The sequence below is a fragment of the Oryx dammah genome, unplaced genomic scaffold (genome assembly GCF_014754425.2).
Source record: "Oryx dammah isolate SB20612 unplaced genomic scaffold, SCBI_Odam_1.1 HiC_scaffold_13, whole genome shotgun sequence".
In the NCBI taxonomy this organism is placed as follows: Eukaryota; Metazoa; Chordata; class Mammalia; order Artiodactyla; family Bovidae; genus Oryx; species Oryx dammah.
Window position 1 is genome coordinate 46,102,554 of NW_024070197.1, and position 24,264 is coordinate 46,126,817.

General features: G+C 43.4%; 1 protein-coding gene across 2 annotated transcripts in view; it reads right to left on the reverse strand.

Moving 5' to 3' along the window:
• Positions 1–22,812, reverse strand: part of HEATR3 (HEAT repeat containing 3) — a 35,461-nt gene extending 12,649 nt beyond the window's left edge. The window contains exons 1-12 of one of the 2 annotated variants that reach the window (XM_040253470.1): positions 22,539–22,812; positions 22,220–22,392; positions 20,293–20,380; positions 18,802–18,914; positions 16,427–16,536; positions 14,140–14,280; positions 12,128–12,405; positions 7,358–7,448; positions 7,095–7,252; positions 6,742–6,824; positions 5,060–5,196; positions 143–231 (exon numbers count right to left, since the gene is read on the reverse strand). In XM_040253470.1, coding sequence (XP_040109404.1) covers positions 143–231; positions 5,060–5,196; positions 6,742–6,824; positions 7,095–7,252; positions 7,358–7,448; positions 12,128–12,405; positions 14,140–14,280; positions 16,427–16,536; positions 18,802–18,914; positions 20,293–20,380; positions 22,220–22,392; positions 22,539–22,673 — 1,596 coding nt within the window. In that variant the 5' untranslated portion in view covers positions 22,674–22,812. Of the gene's footprint in view, positions 1–142; positions 232–5,059; positions 5,197–6,741; positions 6,825–7,094; positions 7,253–7,357; positions 7,449–12,127; positions 12,406–14,139; positions 14,281–16,426; positions 16,537–18,801; positions 18,915–20,292; positions 20,381–21,874; positions 22,175–22,219; positions 22,393–22,538 lie in introns of those variants that run through there. The other variant, XM_040253471.1, reaches the window with a different exon arrangement.
• Between the last annotated feature and the right edge of the window lie 1,452 nt (positions 22,813–24,264).

Consider the following 24,264-nt stretch of genomic DNA (forward strand, 5'->3'; position numbering starts at 1 on the left):
TTTACGCTTTAAGTACTTTTGTTTTCACTTTACAAGGAACATGCATTACTCTTCTAATAGAAATGCTTCAAAAATTTAATAAATTTTGCCTCCATTATACAGAATCTTTGCTAGCTTCATATAAAAAATTTTAAAACCTTACCTGGGGAATGTTCTTAGAGGCCATTGTTTGCAAAAGGGCCCTCAAGGCACTACTTATGGCTTCTAAAAAGTCAACGTGCTTAGCAAAATCTAAAACACAAAAGTGAAACATAAATTTGTCTTTTTCTTAGAAGAGTGAGTTTTTAGAAAAAGTCAAAACAAAGCATTGTTAAATGTTAATATATGCTACTATAATAAAAACACTTTGATATTTAAGCCCAAACTTCCAGTGAACATCCCACTGTGAACTGAATATTTGAGTTTGAAAGATGACCACAATTGAAATAATCCTGACAGTCTTCAACTTGTAGATACTGGATTTTCACTTAACTCACACTTTAGCACACAATAAACCTGAGTGGGCCATTGTAGATGGAAGTCACCTTGTCACTGATCGCTATCACTGAGCTGAGCAGACTCAAATCAGAATGCTGCCTGGCAACCCAAACCCACTGCCCAGCCGCGAAGTATTGCTAGTGCAGGGCCAGGCCACCATGCTTCTCTGCTTTTCAGTGGCTTTCATGGTTTTTACTGACCCAACTTCTCCTTCCCACTTTGGTTCCGTTTTACTCTTTTCTTATTGTCCCTTCTTATCATACAGGACAGAACACAACAGCAATAAACAATTATGCTAACAAAGCCATACAGCAGGGTGAGGGCCTGGTAAGCTGGCTCCCTCCCTGCTTCGGTGGGAAGGGAGAGTGACTGATGCATGAGATATGTTATGTCTCAGCCACCACAGTACTTCCAGTTCTACATGATTCTGCAGAACCTTGCCACTTCCCACAAAGACATGGAGTGTACTTCCCCTCCCCTTGAAGCTGGGTGGGACTTTGTGGCTTCTCCAACCAAGAGAACATGAGAAAGTGGCAGGCTGGGTGGTAGAAGGCATGACTCCCACCTGATTCACGTGGGTTTGCTCTCTCCTCTCTCTCAGCTCTCGCTTTTGGAAACTAGCCATCACGTTAAGGTCACATGAAGGGGTCACCTGTGGGTGTTCTGGCTGACAGCTCCATGCTACCAGACATGTGAGCAGACAGACCTCAGACAATTCTGCCTCTCAGTCTTTCGACAGAGGCCCCCGGCTAGGGTTTCTCAACCTCAGCACTATGGACATTTTGGACCAGATCATTCTTTGTGGTATATGTGAGGTCCCCTGTGCACCAGGATATTTAACAGCATCTCTGGCCTCTACCCTTTAGATACCAGTTCAGTTCAGTTCAGTTCAGTTGCCCAGTCGTGTCCAACTCTTTGTGACCCCATGAATCACAGCACGCCAGGCCTCCCTGTCCATCACCAACTCCCGGAGTTCACTCAGACTCACATCCATCGAGTCAGTGATGCCATCCAGCCATCTCATCCTCTGTCGTCCCCTTCTCCTCCTGCCCCCAATCCCTCCTAGCATTAGAGTCTTTCCCAATGAGTCAACTCTTCGCATGAGGTGGCCAAAGTACTGGAGTTTCAGCATTTATATGAGAATGCAAGCTCCATGAGCATAGCAACCTTGCCTATCTTGTTCATCCCTGGATACCTTGGACCTAGCACAGTGAGTGGCATTAAGTCAGTCAATAAATAGTTGTTAAAAGAAGGAACGCCCCAAGGGCTTCCCTCGTGGTCCAGGGACTAAGACTCCAAGCTCCCAATGCAGGGAGCCTGGGTTTGACCCCTGGTCAGGGAACTAGATCCCACATGCTGCAACCAAGTTCACATGCCACAACTAAAAATCCCACGTGCCACTACCAACTTCGAAGATCCTGAGTGCCCCAACTAATACTTTTTAATTTAGGAAAAACAAAAAAGGAACGCTCCTGAAAAAGTTCCTAAACCTCTAAATCTCAGTGTCCTTATCAGGAAAGTGGGGTGATAAGGCCTAGCTCATCAAACCTAGTACTTAACAGATCCTCAAAAGCTGGCATAAAATTGTTACTATTAAACTTCCAAAAGTTACCATACTGGCTCTGAAACGTAACTTATGTTGATTAAAGCTGTAAGTGTAACCCTGGATATCTGTGAGCTGCACATAACACAATTAAGATCCAAAATCCTAATCTAAACTACACTACTATTTTATATTACATGAAATTCATATCTTCCCTAAATTTGGAAGATTTTTACTTAATTCATATTTCTGGTCATCTAACCCAAATTAGGGGAGGAAGTTCAAATGACTCTGCCTTTCTGACAAACTCTCAGTAAAAGGTCAGCAACACATGGTGTTGTCAAAAGAAGTTAAGTAAATGTCAAAAGAAGTTAAGTGATTCAAAATGTTTTTCGCCTCTCAACGACTTTGAGTAGGATCTAAGAATTTGCAGCACACCTAAATGCAGGTAAATAGTCAACCCGCGAGTAATCAAGCGACAAATTATTTTTAATTTTACAGACCTATTTTCAATGTTGACATGGAATAAAAAGTATATCCCAGAATGGGAGCTACGACCATTTTAATTGTAATGAGAAGAAGCTTTCTGCTTCCCAAAACCTAGGGAAACAGGGAATCCTAAATGATTTTAGAACCCATGTAATGGAATAAATGACAAACTGACCCAATTTGAAAATACAACATTGCTAAAAATCTCTTGATGTTCTGAAGATCAATATTTTAAATGAAGGAGACAAAGATATAGATGTTTTGAATGCAAGGGCCAGATTCTACTAAAAACGTTTTCCTTTTACCTCTGATGTCAGCCACAAAAAGCCTAAACAGGTACGTATAACAAATTTTATAACTATTCAGACTGTATTTAAGCATTAAGATGAAAGTAAGTTAAGTACAATACAGCTGTACCATCCTCATACATTACTTTCAAACATGGTAACACAAAAATGTAAAGAACTTTAGCCCCATTCTCCCCACCAAACTCCTCAGTAACAGTTCATATTATCCACCCAGAACTCACAGCGTTACATGACTTAATAAATCCCAAATGTCTGGGAGGACTATACAAGAATACTGTCTCTAAATATAAAATTTCACGCTGATAAAAAGGTTATATCAAGAAAGCTATGAAACTGAAATTTATTAAAAGATCAAAGTGTTTAATTATACTTTCCCACAATTCAGGAACTTTTCATCCTTTCTCTAAGACTCGACTTGTTATGGTTTTCCTGTGACCTTTCCAGGCGATAAATGGGGATGTGCCAGCGGCCACAAGCAGCCGGCTGAACTGGGAGAAGCATGTCCCAGTGTTTTCTCTCTAGCAGGGGCCAGAGCACATGCACTTCCTTCCTGTGAAATAAACCCTTCATGCCGGCAGGAGACGGAGTCTGTGGGGCCTCGACTGGACTCTCACTGAGAAATGGCCCAGAGGAAAGAGATGGCAATGCAAGGGGTCACTCAAGCTAAGCAGGTCTCGGGAGCACTAAGAGACCTGGGTAAGTCCTGCTCACCGGGGGCTTGGCTGTGGACCCTCCTGTGTGGCCCTGCTCCCTGCAGGGAGCCCACAGCAATGGGTGGATGGGAGCGGGCATGAGCAGTAGCAGCGCTCTGCCAGCCACCCCTCCATGGGACACTCTGCTGGGCTGACAGGAGCCATCCCCCATACTTCCCATGCCATCCAGGACTCTTTAGGTTGACTTCCTAAAAAAAATTGTGGCTGTTCTTCACATCGTGTGGAATCTTAGTCCTCTGACCAGGGACTGAACCTGCACCCCCTGCAATGGGAGGTGAAGTCTTAGCCACAGATCACCAGGGAAGTCCCCAGATCTCTTAGGTTTATAAGACTGGGAAAGAAATACAAAGCTTTAGTCATCACCTGCCCACCTTCCACTGACAGTCACTTCTGCACTCCAGAGCTGGCTCAGTCCAGGCTCGGAATGGGAATGGCACCGCTCATATCCTGTCTACGTCCTGTTTTAGATATGGATGGGCCTGGTTTTCACAGGATCGCACCAGCTAAAGAATACATAGCCTGAGGTCACCTGAAAACTCTGACAAATGCTGACAACTATATAATGAGTTTCTGAATATTTATTTACTTAATCTTTAAAAATTAATCTAGAACTTCTAAAACAGGTACCACTAAATACATAGCACCTCTTCATAGAGAGCAAAACAGATGTCTTAAACTATCAGGGATCGGGCTTCCCTAGTGGCTCAGTGGGAACAATCTGCCTGCCAATGCAGGAGACATGGGTTCGATCCCCGATCCAGGAAGACCCTACATGCCTCAGAGCAACTAAGCTCATGCACCACAACTACAGAGTCTGTGCTCTAAAGCCCGGGAGCTGCAGCTACTGGAGCCCCATAAAGGCCGTGCTCTGCAACAAGGGAAGCCATGGCAGGGAGAGGCCTGTGCGCCAGAGAGAGAGAAAAGGCCGTGCAGCAGCAGAGACCCAGCAAAGCCAAAAAAAAAAAAAAAAAAAAGAATCAGGGAACAACTCTTGAAGGACTGTTTATACAGAAACTTGTATTTAGTCAAAAGTGACCTTATTTTGATCTAAGAATTTCAGCTCTTAGATTCAGTGTTCTAAGAAGGGGAAATGTTAAAACAGTTTTGCAAAGAATTAGAGCAGATTTGTATCTCCAATATTAACCCTCACTCCAAACATACATGCAGGGTAAAGTAACGTGGAGAATTCTCCTTTACTATGTAAAATACTCTATTTCCTCAGATGTACAAAGAGTCTCAGATGTAGCAAACAAACTTATGGTTACCAGGGGGAAGAGAGGGGAGAGATAAATTGGGAAATTGGGACTGACATATATATACACTACTATTTATAAAACAGATAACTAATAAGGACCTACTCTATAGCACAGGGAACTCTACTCAATACTCTATAATGGCCTATATGAGAAAACAAGCTAAAACAGAGTGGATCTATGTATATGCATAGCTGATTCACTTTGCTGTATGGCAGAGACAAACACACTACTCCAGTGGAAAAAGAAAAAGGACACTACATACAGCATATTTACCTGGCTGAGAAAACAGCAGTTGTGACAGGTGCTGTGCAAGCGTCTGAAGGGCAGCAGGTCCTCCCAGATGGTCCACATCCAGAAGGGAGACGAGGCTCTGGAGACACACGAGGGCTCTACACTGTATAGTGTTCATTCTGGAAAGGAAGAGAGAGAATGCTGTCTGGCCCTCCCACAGTCACCCCACAGGATTCAGCACTGACGCTGAACCTAGGCGTCCGGTTCTGAGGGGGACCATCTGTAAGCAGAAGGAGGTCTCAGGCAGTTGGCAAGAACACTTAGGGTGAACTGTGAATCTGACCAGATCAAACTGCTTGAGCACTCAAGGCCTCTGAGGCACAGTGAACTGATAAGTCGTATGGAATCTGCTTGAGAAAAATTTCTGTGCGTGGCAGCATCTTTAAAGCCTATTTTTAAATGTAAAATATGACCCACATAAAGCACTCAGGAGTATACAGAGTTTAATAGTCTACAAAGCAAACACTGGTGCACCTAGATAAGAATGCTAGCGCTATTCACAATACTCAAGACATGAAAGCAACCTAAATGTCCATCAACAGATGAATGGATAAAGAAGATGTGGCATATTTATACAATGGAATCTTACTCAGCCACAAAAAAGAATGAAATAATGCCATTTGCAGCAACATGGGTGGACCAGGAGATTATCAGACTAAGTGAAGCAAGCCAGAAAAAGACAAATATGTTATATTGCTTATAGGTGAAATCTAAAAAAAACAAAACAAAAAAAAGATACAAATGAACTTATTTACAAAACAGAAATAGACTCACATACATAGAAAACAAACTTATGGTAACCTACAGGGAAAGGCGAGGAAGGGTAAATTAGAAGTTTGGGATTAACATATACACACTACTATATATAAAACAGATATCCAATAAAGACATACTGTATAGCCCAGGGATCTCTACTCAATATTTTACAATAACCTAGAAGGGGGAAAAAAAATCTGAAAAAGAATACATATATATAACTGAATCACTCTGCTTATACCTGAAGCTAACATAATACTGGAAACCAACCCTACTTCACTAGAAGAAGAAGAAAAAAAAGAAATGTTGCTAGCACTCTCACCTACCCTCTCCCTATCACATCCACCTCCCTGACCCCTAAAGTGAAAGTCGCTCAGTCGTGTCTGACCCTTTGTGACCCCATGGACTATACAGTTCATGGAATTCTCCAGGCCAGAATACTGGAGTGGATAGCCATTCCCTTCTCCAGGGGACCTTCCCAACCCAGGGATAGAACCCAGGTCTCCCACATTGCAGGCAGATTCCTTACCAGCTGAGCCACAAGGGAAGCCCAGGAACCATCTAGGTATGCACCTCTCAATGAACTACTCACTATTTTGTGAGTGGTTCCAGTTCAGATTCTTTTTATTGCTGTATGTATTCTATTGTATGATCATGTCCGCATTGATTTATTCATTCTGCCACTGATGGACACTGAGATTGCTTCCAAGTTGGGGCACCTGTGAACCACACGGCTATGAGCATTCTCCTGCTTGGGGCACATATGTGCTCACTTCTCTAGGGAACATACACAAGACACGGGACTAGAACTCTTGAACCTGGGGGGAATCGGCATCTTCTTTTTAATGGTCCATCATTTCCTATAATAACATAATGACAAATGGTTTTGATAAGAGAAATGTTCTTACTTTCTAATCAAAGGTTTCCAAGTGGGGCTCCTAGAGCACACGTCAACTGCAACGCTGTTTGGAAAGGTAGTTTTGTCAAAAATCTAAATTTAAGAAAGACAGTAAGGCAAACGTTACAAGGAAAGGTTTTCTTCCTGAACACATGATTCCTTCATAAAATCCCAACTTCTAAGTGAGACGGTTAGGCTTGATGAACTTCAGCCCGCCTCCAGTGCTATTCACTGTTCCACTTCCCGCATCTCACCCATCACCCACACCTGGCAGTATTAGCACACTTCCTTTGTGCACAGAAAGAATGGCTTTCTGAAATGTTCTCGATGCTCTAGAGTGAGCCCAGGCTGGAAACAGATTACCTTCTTTGGGAGGAGGTGGTGGGTGAGAGCCGTGTGAACCTCATGGGAGAGGCAGAGTGGAGAGAGCAGCTGCCCACCGCATTCACTGAGGGAATTCTCCATAAATGCATCGCTTTCGTCACTGCTAGAAAGCTCTTCCCATTCGTCGTCCGTGGGATCTGGGAAGAGTGCAGATCACAGAGAACTGGACTGTTTAAGAGAATCCTCATGGAAGCGCCCTCCCAGTGCTGGGGAGGATATCTAAATGTGAGCTGGTAACACACCTTCACTGCAGCACATGTTCACAATGATTTCCAGAGCCGTCTGCTGAGCGGTCAGCAAAGCTATGGCCTCTCTCAGCTCCTTGTCGGTGGGCTAAAAAAAAAAAGGCAAATGACCAACTCTCACTCCAAGGTTTAGAAAACTATTTTCAGGTGGCTTTCTTTAGTTAAAGCCCACTAAATGGTATTTGCACTTGGAATAGGGGACCTGGCGGCGGGGGTGGGTAAGCACAAGAAAAGTCCTAACGGGCTGGAAGGATAAGCAGGCATTATGGTTCCGCTTGGCACTGTGCGACACACCACTGTTCACTGGGTTCCCATCTCTCCGCACGGCTTCCCTAAGTGTTGCTTAGTTAGCTGGAGAGAACAGAAATATTCAGGAATTCTGAACTGAATTCACTCTGAAACTTGATATACTGTGTTAAGAAGTAGCTCAGCATACAAAGATTAAAACAAGAGTTTATTACAGACGCCAGGTACTTATACACAACAAACCTGCTTTTAGATGCTTAGATGTCTTCTCGGAAAAGTCTGCACTAACCAGAATTACTAACGGGCCCTTATGTGACCAACAGAGCTTGGCTAAGGAGCAGATGGGTTTCCTCCATTCTGGCTTTCTTTGAAGACTGCAATAAAGCATTCCTTTAAGACTGAAGAAAAAGGGGGACTTTTTCTTGAGGAAATAAATAATGTGAACCTAACATCAATTAACAGTCTCAAAATGGGTTGCATAAATTTATATGACCTTAATTCTCAAGTCACCTATGAAAAGTGAAATAGCTATACTGATATTTCAAAGTAGTGCACATGCTAAAAAATGATGTATATTTTGTTGTTTGGATGATTCCCAATCTCAAAAGTTTCTATTAAAAATTGTCTTTTCAATGGTTGTGCAATATTCCCTTAAATGAATGTTTTATATTTTATTAAGCACTTCTCTACTACTACTACTACTAAGTCGCTTCAGTTGTGTCTGACTCTGTGCAACCCCATAGACGGCAGCCTACCAGGCTCCCCCATCCCTGGGATTCTCCAGGCAAGAACACTGGAGTGGGTTGCCATTTCCTTCTCCAATGCATCTAAGTGAAAAGTGAAAGTGAAGTCACTCAGTCGTGTCTGACTCTTAGCAACCCCATGGACTGCAGCCTACCAGGCTCCTCTGCCCATGGGATTTTCCAGGCAAGAGTACTGGAGTGGGGTGCCATTGCTTTCTCCAAGCATTCCTCTAGAGTGGAATAATTCACATTATTTGGTTACCTTATTTCCTCAGATTTACTGGATCAAAGGTTAAAAACATGTCTATAGATCCTATGACATATTTCTGTTCTCCTTTTCCAGAATGTTCATATTTATTTATAATCCTCTAGCAACTTCCTGTGCAATGAATTAACTATAATTTTGAAACACACTCTTAAAAAAAAAAAAGCAGACTGCTAATTTAGTAGATAGACTTTAGGAATCCCTATATTTATGTTCCTTTTATTACGGGCAAGAATGTATCCAAAATTTATTCTTCTGCTGTGCTGTGCTGAGCGGCTCTGTCCTGGCCAACTCTTTGAGGCCCCATGGACTATAGCCCACCAGGCTCCTACCTCTGTCCATGGGGATTCTCCAGGCAAGAATTCTGGAGTGGGTTGCCGTACCCTCCTCCAGGGGATCTTCCCAACCCAGGGATCGAACCCAGAAAATTTATTCCTATTCACTTCATCTGTGTATGATGAGACTCTAAATAAGACACACCCTTGCTGGCCTCTCATCTACTTAACATGTATGAAGATATGGCATGAAACAACTCTGAAAGAAGTTCCATTTCTTTACCTGACTTTTCTGCTCAGAACAATCCCCTGCTTCTTACCGTTATCAAACTGACATAAAGAACCGAGCTAGAGGAAATGTTATGACAGCTGAGATTTGCTTCAAAGTATTCAGCAGTGAGAGGGGAGAGTGGGTAGGGAAGGAGATGAAAGGAAATAGACCATGATTTGATAATTGCTAACTCCGGAAGCCAGGTAAGGAGTGTTCTACTTCTGCATGTTATGGCAACAACTTGGGTTGGTTCTCTCCTTCCAGGTTTGTGATTACACTTGCACAAGCCACTGGGCAGCGTGGAAAGACCTGAGCTGCCTGCCTGTGAATCTGTATTCCTGGCACACAGCAGCACGATGCTTAGCACCCTACTGGCACCAAAACACTGGCTGCCTGACCAGCATGTTAACCATCCAGTCTGCTCAGGCATGGTGACAGACTTTAAAAAGTGAGCTTTTATTAGGAGAAAACACTGCATTTTCTAAGCACCAAAATTCCATCTGTAAGTAATACTTGAGAATGTGCATCTCTAAATAACAGTTAAACACTGATACTTTCAAATGGTGGCACCTCATCTTGGTGGACTGGCATCCCAACCCCCACTCACCCATTCCCTGGAGGGTCCCCCAGAAGCAAAGCTCGAGATGGGGCAAACCCGCAGGGGTGGTTCTTCTCCCACCCCCAGCCAGGGACGTCCGATCTCTCAGAGTCCCCAGGCAGCCCAAGTGGAATTCCCACTGCTCCCCTGATGGGATTTTCGGGTGGGGAAACGCAGTACAGATGCGTCCATCAGGATAAAGTGACCTGGTCAGCGCGATGCCAGCCCCTGCAGAAGAGCCTCTGAGCGCCCATCTGTTACACCTGACGTTCCACACGTGGACCCCAGATCTGTAACTTACCTCCACGTGGCACCTGAGAAGATGTTGCTGGGGTTCTATCAACACCCTTTGGGATGAAAAGGCTCACAGCTATGCCTTTGTCTATCTTGTTTACCGACTTTAAATTCTACCCACTCTGACTCAGATGCACAAGAGAGATATGATATTGAGTTGCCAAGCAACTCAAGGGCAGGATGGACTTCTCATTTTTGTATTCAACCTAGCGCTTAACACAAAGCTTTGCACCTAACAGCCATTCATGGGGACTGAGAAAACAGCTCTTAACTACATTTGAGTGCTTTAGAACACCACCAATTCAGCTTTACAAGACTTTGTGAATGTAGAGAAGGTGGTACACTGATGAGTTTATGCCCATTATGAATTCTTTAGGGACTTCCTTGGCGTTCCAGGGACTCTCTGCCCCTAATGCTTCTAATTAATGCTTCTAATAGGACTCTGTGCTTCTAATGGGTTCAATCTGTGGTTGGGGAATTAAGATCCCACAGGCCATGTTGCTGCTGTTGTTCAGTACTAAGTCACGGCTGACTCTTGTGACTCCACGGACTTGTAGCCCACCAGGCTACTCTGTCCATAGGATTCTCCAGGCAAGAGTACTGGAGTAGTTGCCATTTCCTTCTCATGCAGGGGATCTTTCTCACCCAGGAATCAAACCCAGGTCTCCTGCATTGCAGGCAGACTCTTTACCAACTGAGCTATGAGGGAATCCCACATGCCATGTGGTGTGGCCAAAAAATAAAAAAATTTTTAAAGAATTCTTTAAAAATAAATCTATCCAAACTCGAAGACACTGACTTAAGACACTTCTCAGATTCAGTTTCTCATATACGAATCAGGACAGGCCACATGTGCGACGGTCGAGAGGGTGAGAGGACATCACTAGAGTCCTTCCAGTTCAAGCATGACCATCCTTCCCTAGAATGACTTCGGCAGCCCTGACCGGTTCTCCCGCCTTCAGGCCCCTCCAACAACACTAACCTGCTTTCACCACGCTGTTTGCCCCGTCCTTTCAGACGGCTCAGGTGTTCTGTCCGCCAAGCCTCTTCTGAGAGTCTCTTCCTTTCTGCTCTCATCAGGGCTGAGTCAGCTGTGCCTACTCACTCAGAAGTCTGGGCACAGACCTATCACTGCTCTTAGCACAGGTACTGTAATAAGTTAAAATCATGTGTCCATCCTTACAAGATGGAAAAGGTCCCTGAAGACAAGAAATATATCTTATCATCTTTCTACCAGTAGCCTCTGGCACAGTGCCTGCCACACAGCGTAAGCACGGTAAACGCGCACCTGGATGAACAAAGCCCAGCTCACCGTCTTCCCTGGCTTTCTGATGACTTGCTCTCCTCCTTGGGAAAAATGTTTTCCCAAAGAACAGCTCCATCTCTGCCGACGGGCTCAGCTGAAAAGTTGCCCTCCACTGGAGACCGGTCACCCGCACTCCAACATCACACCCAGCCAAGTAAGCCACGATTATCCAGGCTGCAAACCTACAAACCATCATTAATTCTTACGGTCACTCTACCTCCTCTGCTCAACAGTAGTGGGTAATATAACTCTGGCTTGCTACTTTGGCTTAGTAAGGCTAGACTCTAAAGCAGAAGAGACAAGGATGCAAGGGGCTATCTGAGCAAAGTAAAATCCTTTAGTGTGGAGACAGTCTGGGAGAGAGTGAGAAACTTAAGTGGGACACAAATGTTAGGAAGAGGACCACATATTTTTTTTCTTGACCACACCAGGCCACATGAAGTATCCTAGTTCACTGACCAAAAGTCGAACCCATGTCCCCTGCCTTGGGAGCTCAGACTCTTCATCACATGGCTGCATGTTTCTGACATATTGCAAAAGGACTGGTCTACCCATCTTTCAATTTCTCTACTATATAAATGTTTCATCTCAGATTTTTTTTCTCCTTTGGGAGCTGATGTTTTAATGAGAATTAATGGGAAAACATGGCTGTTTTTACTGAAATTCACTTCATAATTACTTGTTACAACATTTTCCTACGAAGCTTAGGCTATCTATTAAAAGAAAATAGCTGTATTAATCTATGCTTGAAAGCACCAATCTGACTTACTGGAAGTAAATCTGAAATGAACGTTTTCCTTCTGGCTTTCCTTCTATGAGGAATTTCTTCCATTTCATCATCTTCCATCACATCATCACCATTAGCATTCTGTAACGTGTCCTCAGTCTCTGCAGCGGTTTTTATCCTTTGAGTTTCAGCCTCCTTCATCTGAATAACCGTTTCACCAGCATCCATTTCCAGAACTTCAGATAAGATCTTTAGTATGGCATTTATGATTTCTGCCTGACTCCTGGATGGAATAATGTCCTTTAGATTCCAAATTGTGCCTGTGGAAAAAAATGAGCATGAGGACAGAGAAATCGACTGTGAAATCTTTTATTAAATACAGTGTCTACCATATTGGTTCTATAAGCTCAGGCATAATTTCAAGAAATCTCAGTCCTACTGCCTTTGTTGAGTTCTTATTAAATGTCAAAAAGCTCTGCCCAGAGGCAGCTCCCTTTACTGCAGCGGTCCTTCATAATCGTCTCCCGTTCCTGGCATACAATGCCTTGCCCTGATAGACAGCCAACAGACCGAGAGAACACCGGTCGAGTTTCTTTTACAATGACAAATTAAGTTGCCTCGGCTTTCTTTCATCTTAACCTGAGATGCTCTCGTGAGCAGTTTCTTACAGTCCAAGAGGGGAAAGGAATGCATTAAAATTCCAAGATCTCACAGACAAACCAGGGAGCAGGTTCTTGGTGTTGCACTTGTGAAACCAGAACAATAGATACTGCTAAGTACACTAATTTTTAAAAATGGGACAAAATAAAAATAGTTCTGGGGTATATTCTGCTATGTTAAAAAAGAACTGAAAGGAGTCAGACAGATCATTTGCAGATCCATATTAGCAGCATTATTCAATAACTAAAGAGTGGAAGCAACCCAAGTGTCTAACCACGGATGGACGAACATACACGGGGAGCTGTTTAATGTGTACAGTGTTCCAGTTTTGCAAGATGGTTACACAACAATGTGGATATACTTAACACAACTGTACACTTAAAGATGGTTGCTGCTGCTGCTGCCGCTAAGTCGCTTCAGTCGTGTCCGACTCTGTGTGACCCCATAGACGGCAGCCCACCAGGCTCCCCCATCCCAGGGATTCTCCAGGCAAGAACACTGGAGTGGGTTGCCATTTCCTTCTCCAATGCATGAAAGTGAAAAGTGAAAGTGAAGTCGCTCAGTCGTGTCTGACTCTTAGCGACCCCATGGACTGCAGCCTACCAGGCTCCACCATCTGTGGGATTTTCCAGGCAAGAGTACTGGAGTGGGGTGCCATTGCCTTCTCCGTAAAGATGCTTAAGAAATATCATAGAACAATTATCCTCCAATTAAAAAAAAAATGGTTAAGAAGCAGGGGAGCTCTCTGCTGGTCTAGCGGCTAGGATTTGGCACTTTCACTGTGGAGGCCAGGTTCAATCCCTGGTTGGGAAACTAAAGATCCTGCAAGCAGAGCAGTGTAGCCAAAAAAAGAAAAACTTTAACAATGGTTAAGATGATAAATTTTATTTTGTGCGTATTTTATCAATTTAGGGAAAATACAAAACATCTCTCAAGATAAATTACCCTTGAAGCCCAAACAAAGGGCAAGAGGAAAATACACAGTAAGTTACATACTACTTACATGCCATCAGATTATTTCTGTATTTAGAAATTCTGGGGAGAGGCACTGGGGGTGAAGATCTTATAGGAAAGTGAGTGGTCATGTCTTAGATGCCTGCAGTCAACTTCTGAACTCACTGCTTCATAAATAAGAGGGGGTCCTGACAGCACAATTTCTTTATCAGACAACAGGAGCTATTAAATTGAAAACACATCTAATCTTCTAAGGCTCTGAAATTATGCAGAATCGCTTGAATTAAAGGTTTCCATTTAAATATTAAAAATTTGAGAACAGACATAAGCACAGAAAGTCCTGATGTGGTGAAATGGGAGATTGATTGAATTTTGGCCTCTCCATTTCTGCCTGCTACAAGTTACTAAAATGCACACTATCACAAGTGGTTAACTTTTACCTGCCACCAATGTCTTCAATAGAAGATACTCCATGGAATTGACAGGAGAAAGCATTGCTGATTCCAGCACATGCAATGCTGGGGTACTGAAAGATTTCAGTAGCTCTGGGTTATCTTCGGTCACCGTCTGCAAACAATATGCTATAGAGACAAAAATCAAATATTCAGAAACAAGTGAATTCCGCTAGGATAATTTAAACCAAAATGACTCATCAAAAAAACTTGCATCTTTACAACTTCTATGGACACATTTTGTAGGAGACTCACCCTTTTCCTCAAACACAGTTTGTGCAAATGAGGCTTCCCAAATTATCAGAGCTATAAAAGACTTTTCTTTTTTCTTAACTTATAATTCTTTACAGATCTATACTTTTATAAATGAAAAGGCTCTCAATTGCTGTGACAACGTGGAACTACTATAACCATTTACAAAGATTTAGCCTCAATTTCTGTACTCATCACAGCTCAGTAGCAAACAGCCTGTAGGCTGAACACCAGTGCATGGAAAACTGTTGTCTATGACAACTCCTAGGTTTGGGGACATTTAAAAAAGTCAGCATGATCTTAAAAGTTAATTTATGATATAGCGCATTTAAGAAAAACGGTATTTTATATAAAAATATGAGTAAATTAAGAGATAGGTAAATGTTAACAGACATATGGTTCATTTAGCACTTAACTATTCTCTCGCAATTAAAACAAGATCATGGATTATAACTTGTAAATTGAAATAATTAACTGAAAGTATAAAACAACTGGGACTGCATGAAAAGCTTGACAGAAGAGACCTCTGACGCACAAATGAGGAAGCCCAAATTTATTTTCTTTGAGATACTGCATTCCATAAAATCTGTTTCTATCCAGGTCTAAAAATTCCAAAGCAGATCATTTCCATCCAAATTAGTAGTCAAAATACATGTTATTATTGTGCTCTAGTCTGCATTCCAAAATACATTTATATACAAATCCATATGTATGCATATATGTACATATACATATATCCAAGTGCAATTTTTTTTCATTAAGAGACTAATTAAATTCACTTTAACAAAAAGCTAAGGTAAGTTGTGATTGCTAAGACAGCATGAGCCCAAAGAAAGCTATATTAATACATAGTATGGAATTTCAGTATTTCATTTTACTATATATAAGCTTTGCTTGATTTTCAAAACAAAAGCAATCTGACATTTGCCTTAAAAAAGTTATGAACCTAGCTAAGTGCCAAAGAAAATACTGCTATACACTGTAAAGTTACTTTATTCTGATCCCCTTTTTTAAAAGTTCTTTAGGAAAAAAACGAAATAACCAAATCTACAAAACTTAAGGCCCAAAAAACAGAAGCGAAGTTTTTCTTTTCAAAGCTATGAACTTTCTTGAAATTCTTATTGTAATAAAGACTATCCTCTGAGACTGAAAGTCACCTGCCAATCTTCTAGTTCAAGTGTTTTTAAAATCCACATTTACTCACAAGTCTCCCCTCTGCCAAAGATCCCATTCTGAGAAACTGATTAAAAAATTGTTCCCAATAGTATTTATTCCACTATTATTTTTTCCTTCTCTGTTCTATTTCCACTAGAGCCAAGAGAAACATTGGTAAGGGGAATAAACTTCAGTAAGGGGAATAAACTTGTCCTTGCCACGAGAAATGTGTAGTTAAATAAAAGGACAGATGCCTATCATTATGAAGGGTTGAATAAAAAACACTTCTTATCCATTATTTCTCCACTCACCTGCCGCGTTCTGTTGAGATAGAACCCACCCCCTGGTTTGTCTCCTCCCTCTGCTGAGTGAGGGCCCCCAGTGGCTTGTAACCCCACGGACAGAAAGCGAGGGAGCCAAGGCTGCTAACGCTGCCAGACTCTTGTTTTCCCTGTCTGGAAGGGAAGCAGGCCTACATGAAATTCCAATCACTTATCTTCCTCTCTCAAAAAAAGCAGAGGTTATCGTCTATGTTCCAATTAACTTTGGCTCAAGGCCTGGCAGTTGTGGGTTACTGCTTCTCCGTAAATGGGAAATGAAAACTTTCAAGAGTTAATAAAAACTTCTAAGAATGTTCAGACATTATAAACCACATATGCTCACATAATCCCTTTCCTCCCTCTAAGAGACAAGAGCAAGAAAACTACATGAGTAAGTAAAGAATTAATCACACATTTTAAAAGATTCAGAACAGAACTCAGTGATGCATTTATATACAATGAGAAAAAAAAATCACTCCTGTAGAATAAATAAGTTATGTCTGAATAAAAAATTTTGAATAAGGGCACACAAACTTTTCTTTACTTACCTACTGAAATCGCCAGGTCAACATTGGTGGAAAACCTACTTAAATACTTTAATACAATCTCCAAACACCCTTCTTTGTTGAATATAGATACTGCTCTACTATTGCATTCACTAAATCGAAGGGGGAAAAGAAAGTTTTACTATTCACATTTTAACAGTAAGAAATCAATCACAGAAATTCATGAGAAAATAATTAGGCTTTATAAAAGAATCAGAATTGTAGTCAAACCCCCACCATTTTTACAGATGAAGAAATTAACGCCCATTCATAGTCACTGTGCATGAATACAGCTGGCTATCTGAATTTTTATTCCCATCACAGTACAATATATTAGCCAATCTCTTTATCTACATGCCAGCTTCCTTACAGGAGGTTAAAGATGGAAAAGATATTAGAAATCATTTGCTTCAATTCCTCTTTTTGTGGATAAGGAAACCCAGACCCCCAAAGGTAAAGTGATCTGTCTAATGACCATACATTTTGTTAGTGGTGAGTCCCTAGATCCAGTCTACCTGTCTTTCCACTGTATCACAGTAATAATAAATTAAAGTAAGGATTAAAGGCCTCTATTTTTATCATATAAAAAGCACAAGTTTAAAAGAAAGTAAAACTAAGTTTTAATTATTCCATCTAGACTGCTATAATGATAACATTCTGCAATCTTCAACAGAGAAGCTGTCACAAAAAAATATTTTTGAAATTACAGTATCTTCTAGTACAAGAATCAGAATTAACGTAATCGCTGTTATTAATCGACATATATGCTAAATATAGGGTAAACAGTTACTGATAAATTATAACAATTTTAGTCCTGGTTCCAGAGAAGCATATTCCTCTAGGCATACCACACGTACAGGACAGACTAGCCACTGACAGAGCTGACTAAATGGTTAAATCCAGTCCCGTTGTCTAAAGATAAACTACTTTCTGTCTCCGTTATCCATCTATCCCTCCATCCATCTAGTTACCGCAGCACTGCTATGAACCTCCCCTCAAGAAGCCCACGGCAAGCTCAGGTATAGTCAGGAAAATAAAGCATATATATGTTAAGATAATGAAACATATACATGTGTAAACATAATTTAAACGTAAACTATGCAACGAAAGTGTTAAGAGCTATGACAACCAGAAATGATACAGATAGGGCTCACGGGCACTCAGGAAAGAAAGATTACTGGACCACTTTTTCAGGCACTCTTCAAAGAAAAAATTTTTTTAATTTCCAAATTAAAAAAATTTTTTAAAAATTTGCAAATTCAACAATTTATATAAGTTAAAGTTATTAGAAAAACAGCATACACTAGCTGGCTTGAATGCCATTTCCTCAAATCTGACCTATCCTATTTTCCTGGTGGAATGCGTCCACTAGTTCAAAATGAAATCACAGGGACATCCCCAGTGGTCCAAAGGTTAGGACTCTGAGCTTCCACTGCTGGGGGCCCAGGTTTGATCCCTGGTCGGGGAATTAAGACCCCCTCAAGCCGAGTGGTGCACCCAAAAAAAGAAAGAAACCATAGGCAAGTTTGACTGCTTGTAGGTAGTCAAGCAATGTAGGCAGCTTTCCAGGATCCAACTTAACCTTGTATTCTGAGACATACCTCTAAGAGGTCAGAAATAACCATGGCTGTTGATGGAAAATAAGGAACTATGACACACTCCAGCTAGAAATGTGGTCCAATAAAATGGAAAAAAAAAATCCAGGTTGTGTTTCTAGCCATCTCCATTCCTAAAAGCAAGCCCCCATCTCCAAGCCCCCTTCCACTGCTACAATGATGGAATGGAGTGTGGTCTCCTTTCTACTGGGGCCAAAGGAGCTCTTCTCAGACATCAACTTCCCTGTCAAATGGCACTCACCAAGGTCTGTGGTTCCTGTCTCATTCCAGATCAAAGTATCTATTACACTGGAGCCTGGCCAGCTTTAAGACAACTGCTGCTTAAGGTACACAGGCAGTGGGGGAGGAAGGGGTGCAGGGGCCACTAATGACCACAATTTCTCTTCTTTCTGTCAGTAGCAATAAATGGATAGAAGAGTTGTAAAGCAAGGAAAGATGTAGTGGGACTTCCCTGGCAGTCCAGTGGTTAAGACTCCAAGAAGTACTGGCACAGGTTCAATGCCTGGTTAGGGAACTAGGATTCTGCATGACACAAAGAAAGGCAAAAAAATAAAAAAAGATGCAGTGATGCTACGAGGACAAGGGCTTGGGAAGGACAGTTGATCTTAAGTCACTTGATGAGATTGCCTACCAAGCATTAACAGATGCATTAACAGATTTACAGGCCTACCAAGGAGAACAGAGATTCCTCTGCAGTTTAACAGAGAGAGTAGAAGTCTGAGTAGTGTTGAAGCAGGAAGCTGCATCTGGAAAGCATCTTACCATATATTCCACAGCACGTTTATGGCCTCGTTGGCTATGTTTTCAATAGAATTTCTGTTCTGATCTTTTTTATTCTGAGGAGACATCTCATTTGAATCCAGTCCAGTACTACACTGTAACCAAATACCATGATTAGCACTTTTGTTCAAAAGAATAAACAAACAGAAATGCAAACGGCAGTGAAGAATCACAAAAACGAAACATTAAAAATGACAGTTAACACCAGCCCATCAAGTTCTCACAAGTCACTGTACAAGCTGGATACAAAGCATTTCACATCTTAAGTGAAAATGTAAAATCAATACAAAATATTTTATTTAACGTGGTCAAGATAATATATAAGGCAAAGAAAAATAACCCATAATAAAAGCTAACATCTGTACGGCATCTTCTAAGTGCGAGGCACTATGCTAAGCATTTCATGTCGATTAAGTCATTTAATTGTCACCACAGACCTATAACGCAGATGAACTATTATCCCCAATCTCCTGCTACAAATGGGAAACTGAGGTACAGAGAGCCTGCTGAGGGTGCAGCCTAGTATCTAGTGAAGCGGGATTCAGATCCAGGCATCCTGGCTCTGAAGTGGGTGCTCTGAATCCCTCTGCAGTTCTGCCCCCTCCTACAATCCATGACACCCTCTCAATCAGGCTTCTCAAACTTGGCACTGCTGACATTTTGAACGGGATGATTCTTTGCTGTGGTGCACGTGGGACACTTTACTGTCGTGCCCAGTGTAGGATGCTTAGCGGCATCCTTGGCCTCTATGCACTAGCTGCCAGTAGCAACCCCTCCTCCGAAGCTGTGACAATCAAAAATGGCTCCAGACATTGCCAAATGTCCCCTGGGGGGTACATCACCCCTACGAGAATTACTGTTCTAAAGGGACAACATGTCTTGTCCCTTTGATGATGATGTCTCTTATCAAACCTGGATATTCCTCCTACGGCCTCAAGTGAAAACTACCCATCAATACAGAACAGTGGACCAGAGGCATGACAGGGGGAGAATTCCTTAATCCCTGAACTGCATCTTGCAATAAAGGTGGCACATTAGAAAATTTGAAAACTTAATCTAGCCTTCTCAGCAAATTCTTAATGTCCATGCTTGAGCTTCCTCATCTGTAAAACAGGAATAACAAAGAATACCTGCCAAATAGGACTGCTTTGAGGATTCAGGAAAATAACACACAAGACACATAATTAAGCATCCAATAAATACAAATTATTTTCATCCTATGAAGTTTGAAGTCTAAAGGAGACAGTCTATACTTTTAGGAAGGTCTTTTCCAACAAGCAGATAAATAAAGGTAGCGGGGACAAACTAGAGACTAGTGTCAACGATGAGAGATCAGTGTTCCCAGGAAAAGAAACACAATTCCTACAGAATGTTTTGAGGGAAGACAAAATGACACCAAAGTACTTAGAAACAAGACAAAACCCCAAACCGTTTGACTGCGTGCCCTAACAGAGACTCGGGAAAGTGGCATACCTCTTTCAGCAGTGCGACCAGCGGAGTCATGATATCCTTAGTTACCATGTCATCACAAACTTCGAAACCGCCACAAGCGCTGAGATTTCTACACAAGAGGTTTAAAACACACCAGCTTCAGATCACATGTCAAAAAACATACTAAGGACTCAAGTTTATTTCTATCTCTACCCATACTTAACATTTCAAGTTTGAAATTGCTTTACGATTTCTGTAAGACGCTGCAGAAACAATCCACAGAACTCCACCTGCTCTGATCCTTGCTCTACATGAAGTAAACAGATGACTCTTGTCTTGTAACAATATAATTCTCAGGACTGAGGCAGCACCCAGGGAGAGGGAAGACTTTTCCTATTTAATGTAAATCAATTACTGCCTGATCTTTTTTAATTTTTTTGGCTATGCCATGCTGCTTATGGAATCTTAGCTCCCTGACCAGGGACTGAACCTGCTCCCTCGGCAGTGAGAGCTCGGAATCTTAACCACTGGACTGCTAGGGAATTCTCCTGCCTGATCTTGTATGAAGGGACCTTTTTCTGGAATCAAGACTTCAAGGATAGGAAGGGTGAGGCTATTGAGAATGACCTTCCCTGAAACAATTCTGACTACATTTAATTTTGATTGTGAAGGCACTGCTTACCCTCTGAGTGCACAGCACTGTGCTAGACACTCAGGCTATGAAGAGAAATGAGAAGATGTCTCACCATCTTCCAGGAGCCCCAATGTATGCTGTTTTCTCCATCAACTGGTTAATTCCCCCTCATCCCCCAGATCTCACTTCAAACATCATGCCCTTAGTTTTCTTCCCCAAACCCCTTCGCATAGCATCTTTTGTAAACATCATTGGTTGTAATCACACACTTATGTGACTATTTGCATAATGCTTGCCTCCCTCAATACAGTAAGATCCGTTAAGGACTGAAATTTTGTGTCCTGTTCACTCCCACTAGCCCACTGCCTGGCACTGCAGGCTCTCAATATAAACCTGCTACATTAATGAATGAAACAGAACAAATACAGAACTATGAGAACTACAAATATTAACTTTACTCTGGCCCCCTCTACAGTCCATTCTCAGTGCAGCTACCAGCCCTTTTGAAAAGGTAAATTAGACTAGTCACTCTAGCTTAGAATAGGTCCTTAAGCTCTGCACCACTGAGTCCTTATCTGTATCTGTCTCTCCAGCCGCAATCCCTATAATGTGCACCCTCTACTCTGCTCAGCCACATAACTTTCCCTTTCCTTAACCGTGCCAAGCCCTCTGCTGTTGCTACTCAATGTCAGGAATGCTCTTCCCCTGTGTGTCCACCTCTGGCTCTAGGCTACCTCAGCTCTTAGCTCACAAATGTTATCTAGAGATTATCCAATTTAAAGTAACTCCCCACCTCCGGCTATCACCTTCTTGGTTCTCCATACCACCTCTTAAAACCTATTATGTTTCATCTGGTTACTAGTTCCCTGTCTCTGCATCAACATGGTTCTGTGAAGGCAAAGATCCTGGCTGTCTTGCTCAGTGTTCTGCTTTCTCAAAATTCCTCGCGTCTAGAAAATCTGGCACATACAATGGAAGAGTTCATCGAACCTCAGGACTCTATGAAGTCTCCTTGGGGAGGGTACAAAGTGCGCTAATATGCCTTGAGCAGAGGACGCTTGGCAGATGGCTACTGCAGTTGAAGCAGTCAGGCGGACAGATGGAATACGTGTAGTCCGGGGCTCATGAGGTCCTCCGGAATCCGAAGCCTGAGTTCAGATCCCTCCTCTGCAAACAGGAGAGCATGGCCAGTTCTTGGCCCTCCCGAACTGTGCTGCAGACAAGAGCACTGAGGATGAAACCCGTGAGCGACGGTGACAGGCGCACAGGAGGCGCTGGCTGGACGCCGATGCCCGGATCCGAGGGCACCAGCACGGATCCCCCTTCCCCGCTCACCTCAGTGCGCCGGCCGCTGTTTCCCTCACCGCCAGACTGGGGTCGAGCAGCAGCGGCCCGAGGCGGCGCACGGCGTCCCGGCGAGCCAGGCCCGGGAGCACCGGCCGCTGCTGCACCAGCCGGGCCAGCCCCGCGCAGGCGCACTCGCGGACCTCGGCGCTCGGGTGCTGAAGCTGCGGGACAGAGCGAGTGGTCAGGGGGACAGCAGAGCGCACGCGCAGGGGCACGGCGGCAGGGGCGCGCGGCACGGCTGGGGGCCTCTGCGCGCCGCCTGCTCCCCCGCCCCTCCCCGCGCGGCCCCGGGGAGCCCTCGCCTCACTTTTTCCAGCAGCTCCGTCGCTGGCCCGTCGTCCTCCTCTGGCTCCGTCCCGTTCGCCGCCGCCGCCTCGGCCTGACAGTCGCCCGTAGGCGAGAACTGAGGTCGCTTGAAGCGCTTCGTCCGGCTCTTGCCCATTGCGAAGTGCGCTGTGGTGGAGGTGGGGGGGGGTGGGAAGACCGAGAGAGGAGGGGAACAGCAAGACGAGCCTGGAGGGTCTTGCAGCCTAGGGGTTTACTTGCCACTGCTCAGCTGGGCCGGATGACGGCCCGCGCCCACATGGAGAAGCACTGCGCGTGCGCATGGCGAGTCGGCGGCGGGGGCGGGGGTCAGACGCGGGGAGCGCGCAGGCGTAGAGAGGATGGTGGGCGGGGCCAGGCCTTGCGGAGAGGCAGGTCGTGGGGACCTGCTCGGAAGAGGAAAGGCTAGGTTTGAACGATGGCACTGTCTCCGCCTCCCCTGAGCTAGTGACGTCTATCAAGAAACTGAATCTGCCAATCCTTTACCTATTTCCATAATAATCGAGGGCGATTAAGGATACCTAACTTGCCTAACCTTAGTGCTGCTGCTGCTAAGTCACTTCAGTCGTGTCCGACTCTGTGTGACCCCATAGACAGCAGCCCACCAGGCTCCCCCGTCCCTGGGATTCTCCAGGCAAGAATACCGGAGTGGGTTGCCATTTCCTTCTCCAATACATGAAAGTGAAAAGTGAAAGTGAAGTCACTCAGTCGTGTCCGACTCTAGGCGACCCCATGGACTGCAGCCTACCAGGCTCCTCCATCCATGGGATTTTCCAGGCAAGAGTACTGGAGTGGGGTGCCATTGCAGTGAGAGGCTTTAAAAAAAAAAAAAAACATGTAAAGCCCCTAACTCCAAACCTGATATGTGTATTATCAGTTCAGTTCAGTCGCTCAGTCGTGTCTGACTCTGCGACCCCATGAATCGCAGCACGCCAGGCCTCCCGGAGTTCACTCAAACTCACGTCCATCATGTAGGTGATGCCATCCAGCCATCTCACCATCTGTCGTCCCCTTCTCCTGCCCCTAATCCCTTCCAGCATCAGGGTCTTTTCCAATGAGTCAACTCTTCACATGAGGTGGCCAAAATATTGGAGTTTCAGCTTTAGCATCATTCCTTCCAATGAACACCCAGGACTGATCTCCTTTAGTATGGACTGGTTGGATCTCCTTGCAGTCCAAGGGACTCTCAAGAGTGAGTAGGTGCTCAAAAATATTATCCTTTCCTATCCTATCCTATCCTTTGTGCTCAGTCCTGTCCGAATCTTTGCGACCCCATGGGCATGGAATTTTCCAGGCAAGAATACTGGAGTGTGTTGCCATTTCCCTCTCTAGAGGATCTTCCCCGACCCAGGGATCAAGCGCACGTGTCTGGCATCTCCTGCATTGGCAGGCGGTTTCTTTACCACTAGTGCCCCCAAAATATTAACGACGATTTTATTCTGTGCCTAGCCCAGGTCCTGTCCTAGACAAGGTCCATATATTGGTCCATAAGATGGACTCCCTAAGAAGTTGCTTAATCTTCCTGCCTCAGTTTCCTCATCAGTGAAATAGGGATACCAATAATATATACCCAATGGAGTTGTAATGAGAAAAACTGTTCTAATGTTTGTAAGATACTAAGACAGAGACTGGCACAAAATAAGCATGATATAAATGTTTGGTTGAAACTTTTACTTAACAGAAGGATTCTTTCGCAAATATTTACTGAG